The following is a 5144-nucleotide window of genomic DNA, read 5'->3' on the forward strand; positions in this document are numbered from 1 at the left end:
ATACCCTGGTGGTAGGCCAACCGCTGAACATGTTGGCTTAATTAAAAGGGGGACAGGCAGAAGAAAACCTAGGCCTTTAGGAGCTTCGAAGTATTGTAACCGAATCAGATCTTCCCTAAGCCTAGGCTTAGCACATAGACCGCGAGGTGTAGGTTACTAGGTTAATTTAATAAAGAAGCCCAAAGAGGAATGCTTTTAGCAGTAGTTTAATTATAAACACTTCGTTAGGACAATACAACTATAACAAAATAACTTATTATATGAGAAAGAACAGAAAAAATTATCTTTACCAACGTAGAAAGAGCCATTGTCAGAGCAGTAATTATGACGGCCTTCAATTAGGTTACCTCGAGCTCTAGTAACGTCTGCAGTTAGACTTCCACAATGGAAGATTCGAGAATCGAATGCTCTCCGGGTATCGGGGAAGCCACGTTGATCTGACGGAAGCCGAAAACTCCCGACCTTTCTTCTATACTTCTCCTTCCAATCTCCCGTCTCCTCTGACCCCGACACCCCGTCTAACCATTGCCCTCAGAACTACCAAGGACTACTAAAACAAAAAAGGACTAGATATGACTAGAAGCTAAATAAGATCTGGCAACTTGCTCCAATATTCAACCGGCAACCCTGCAGGAGTCTGCTCTGACTATGGCTGCCGCTACGTTGGTTTACAATACTAATAAGAGAGGTAGATAGGGGTATATCCTGGCTCAAGGCTAATCACCTCTACCAGTGGTTTGTAGGCTTTACAATACCGTACGGTTACAGTATTAAACTTGCTAAGCAATAAAATGCATTTAATTTCGCTTGTGGTACATCTCCACCCAACCAAAATCTCAAAATAGCCTTAAATTTGTTAGTGATCCTATGAATTCTTTAATGTGTACGAAAAAGACATTTTCTTCCGTAAGTAAAACGTGCAGAATTCCCAAAATTGAATTATGTTAATTTCTTTCTTAGGACGAAGGAGAAAGAAAATGAAACAATGCAGTTGAAAGACGATCCAAGCATTTAAAGAAAATAATTTTACACGAACTAAAATCAAATCACCTTTTATAGATCAAGATTTTCCGTTTATATTATTTAACTGTATGCATTTAAATATAATAATTGAACAACAATAATCATATAATGTTAATACATTTAAAATGTGGAGAGCAGCGAAAATATGGGATATATGTGTCAAATATGACACGTTTTCGTTTATTTCATTGGTTTCGTAAAACTGACGTTTTACGAAGCGATTGAAACACGCGCCGATTCCTTCCCTTCTCATTTAGATTAATATTTCAATTCTTTTTCCATCACGTATAGCATTTATTGAAAGTGCTAATTTTAAAAACCAATTACGAATTTTCAGTGTATATAAAATTTCATACCTTTCTTTTATTAGCCTTCTAATTGTATTAACTTTGTTGATAACGTACAAATAATAAATATTCGTATTAACCGAGCAGCTGATTTGATTTTTAATATTTATTTGAAAACGCTTTCTTGGTATAAATAAGCGCGCATTAGACTATAACGTTAGGGTTTTGTAAATTTAATTTAGTTTTAATTTTTGCTTCGAAACTAATTAATTAATTTTGGTGTAATCCTTGTTCAATTTAGTTTTACGAAATGGGAATATTTTATTAGGGTAAATGTTTTTAGCTATTTTGGAGTTTTTGGAAACGGGAAAATATCTCATAATACCTGAACTCTATCGTCGGTCACAATGAAGATTAGACTTTGAAATTCATTGGAGCTTCAGGACAATGAAAAACAACTGTGGAATAGGTGATAGCATAAATTTCGAGGTAAACTGGGTAAAATTTTTTCGGGAAACATTTGAGCGCCATCAAACGGTAGAAATAGCCACGTGGCTATAAAATTGCTTTAAAGTTTACCTTTGAACTGCGACTTCCAGCTTCATTAAATAAATCTTTAGAAGTTTAACTTTTAAAGAAAGGCATACTAAAAAATTAAATGGTAAGTTATGTTTTTAAAATATTTATACTTTTTGATTGAAAAAAATATTAATTTGTTAAACTTAATTTAACGACGACTCGGACATTAGAATTATTATTGTGATAGTGATGTTAATGCCAGGGTCTGCTCGACCTGAAGTAACTCTTTCTTAAACAGATTTCACTCAAGGTTCTTAAAAGCGGCACTATAAGGTTGGCGCTTATAAAAGTGGCGGGAAACTAGTTTTCTGCAACCGCGCGGGAGGGTGCGTTTCCCATAGTCTGGTGACGTCGTTGGTTAGAATAAAACGAAACAAGACTCTGCGGGAAATTATATTGGTTATAGCAACACTGCGCAGGCGCCAAAGTAAAAAAGGGAAAATTCCAGCTACAGGTCTTTCAACTCATCGTTATAGTAGAATTTTTATTAACGTTATAACACGTTGTATTTAACAGTACTATTTTGTTCGTTGTTCGTATTTTTGAAAAAATGCCTATATCATTCTGTATTTTTAAACAGATTAATTTAAGGTAGAAGAGCGAAAATTTTATTTTAATTTCATTTTCTTTGGCGGTATTTATCATAAAAGGCATTGGCCCTGGTTCATGGCTATTATCCGAGATAGATCTGTTCGTTTCGTTTATGATTCTCTACGAAACACGTGGCCTCGTTTTCTGTTAAAATTGTTTATTTTGTAAGTAATGTTTTAATTTACAATTAATTTTCATTACACTACGGAGATCTTAAATTTTTTTCAAAACGTTTATATTTTCATATCAATGCTGTATATTAGGCCGTATTCTTAAACTAGCTCAATTCATAAGATTTAATACTTAGAATGTTGGTAAAATATACTAAAAATGATGTATATAAGTTTATGTACTATTCTAATATTCATACACAATATATGCATATACATACATATATATACACATACATACGTATACACATATATATATATATATATATATGAAAATATCCAAAATAAACTATTTTATCTCTGTTAAGTTATTTTCAACTTTAAAGGAAATTTTTTTAACTCCACAATTTATATCGATTTTCTATATATCTACAAAATTAATAATACTTCGCATACCGGAATGAAACGTGACTTAAGAGATAGAGACAAACGTAGCCACCCTATTCGCTAGCGAAACGGGTATAGGCGGCGCCACAGTCGCTACCCCTGCAGCTTTATTTTCCTGCGCATATGGTTGATCAAAACAAACATGGCGAAGGTTAAGACTCGAGGTGGAAGGAATTGTGCCGTACCTTTATGTCATAATACCGCGTTTACAAAATTAAATGAACACGTAAATTCTGAAAAACAAACGTCGGTATTATCGTTTCACAAATTTCCCAACTGTAAGAAACAATTGAAATTGTGGTTGACGAAAATAAAGTCTGGGAAAAGGCCTAGCCAGTGGGCAAGAATTTGCAGCTCGCACTTTGAGGACTGTGACTTTTTAGAAAGAAATGGTGAGTTGATAAACATTTCTTATTAGTTAATATCTTTATTTTGAATGAAAATAATTATATTTAGATGGAAAAACTGTGAAGCGCCGACTAAAATGCAATGCTATTCCCAGTAAGAATTTGCCAAGTACCCCTATTATTGAATCAACTCTAATTCTAAACAAAAAGCTGAGAGCCCAACGTTGTCTAAATCGTTCTAAAGGTTGTGTATTTATGATACACTTGTAATATAAAAAATTTAAACTATTCATTTAATTTCAGATCCTGTCATTGAAACTTCGATCTTGGATAATTTCAATTCAGATCCTATCCTTGAAGCTTCTACCTTGACTAATTCGAGTGAACCAGTTTTGCCTGATACTCCTGAAAATGTTACTAGTAACTTAGCTATGCTCGCTCAAGTGGCAACTGAAGATCTGGAAAAATCCCAATTACCTAATGAAGCTTTGCCAGATGTAATAAAACATTCTATTGGAATTCAAGTTTATTTGGACAAACCTAAGAGTAAGAAACAAACATCAAGAACTGGGCTCTCTAGCGATGGGATGATGGCTAATGATTTGGTATCTCTTACTGGGATTGGAATTGAATTATTTGAGAGTATTTCTACTGAAGTTTTGGGGCTTGAGAACAACAGCGAACTTCCCGATTTCCTTATGCCTGTGAAAGATCGCGTATTATTAACGCTGATGAAGCTGAAGTCTAATTTGACGTATGATGCTTTAGCTGCACTATTTGTGATTTCTAACCGATCAGTTTCAGCATACTTCAAAAGAACATTATGTGCCCTCTCCGAAGTTTTAAAAAATTTCATCTTTTGGCCAGATTTGGATAATATTAGAAATAATATGCCTAAATGTTTTCAAGAATTTATGAATACTCGTTGCGTATTGGACTGTAGCGAGGTACCCATGATGAAACCAAATAGTTTTCATGACAGAGTTGCAACCTACAGCCACTACAAAGGGACTCACACCATAAAAATTCTCATTGGAATCTCACCATCTGGCATGATAACTCTTATCAGCGATCCTTGGGGAGGGAAAGTGAGTGACAAGGAAGCAACCATTGATAGCAATGTCATAAACCAATGTGAACAATTTGTAGATGCACTTATGGTTGATAAAGGTATGTATCGCAAATCTATGAAGAAATAGTACTATAATTTAAAATAATATAAATTTTACAAACTAGGGTTCCTCATTGAAGATGAATGTTCTGCTAATGGAATCGGTTTACACATACCACCTTTTTTAAGAAAAAAACCTCAGTTTAGTAAAGAAGAAAGTGTTAAAAACCAGAAAATTGCTTCTGCTCGTGTTCATGTGGAGAGAACTATCCAACGAATCAAGTTATATAAAATTTTAAATGACAAATTTGATCTTGATTTGGTTCCATATTGTGATGAAATTTTAACAGTTATATGTGGCTTAGTAAATTTACTTAAACCAATTTTGGCAGATGACAAATTTAACCGTTAAAAGTATTATATTACTACTCAGTTTAAATGATTTTCTTGGATTTTAATAACTCAAATAATTTTTCAAATTAATTTAATGGAATAAAACTTTTAGACAAAAAATACACTATATATACATATCTTATTTGTACCTAAATTGCCTAGCACCAAAAAAATTTCTTCATTTTCATTAATACATTTAAAATATGAATTAACTTGACTAGTTATTCTTCAAATAGGTTTTTCAAAACATCACACT

The 5144-nt window shown here is 33.3% G+C and overlaps 1 protein-coding gene across 1 annotated transcript; it reads left to right on the top strand.

The window, feature by feature from the left end:
* Positions 1-3815: 3815 nt before the first annotated feature.
* On the top strand, positions 3816-4907 carry LOC149967505 (uncharacterized). The gene is made up of 2 exons (XM_090167622.1): positions 3816-4554; positions 4621-4907. Exons 1-2 carry the CDS (start codon positions 3816-3818, stop codon positions 4905-4907), a joined length of 1026 nt encoding a protein of 341 aa, XP_090023748.1.
* The last annotated feature ends 237 nt before the right edge of the window (positions 4908-5144 follow it).

This window comes from Leiobunum rupestre, chromosome 1 (genome assembly GCF_980474605.1).
Source record: "Leiobunum rupestre chromosome 1, qqLeiRupe1.1.hap1, whole genome shotgun sequence".
NCBI classification, from domain to species: Eukaryota; Metazoa; Arthropoda; class Arachnida; order Opiliones; family Sclerosomatidae; genus Leiobunum; species Leiobunum rupestre.

What these genes read in the sequence shown, in the direction of transcription:
- LOC149967505 (XM_090167622.1), top strand. Translation starts at nt 3,816, where the DNA reads ATGCTCGCTCAAGTGGCAACTGAAGATCTGGAAAAATCCCAATTACCT. An exon ending in TGCACTTATGGTTGATAAAG is followed by an intron (nt 4,555 to 4,620) that starts GTATGTATCGCA and finishes TTTACAAACTAG; the next exon opens with GGTTCCTCATTGAAGATGAA.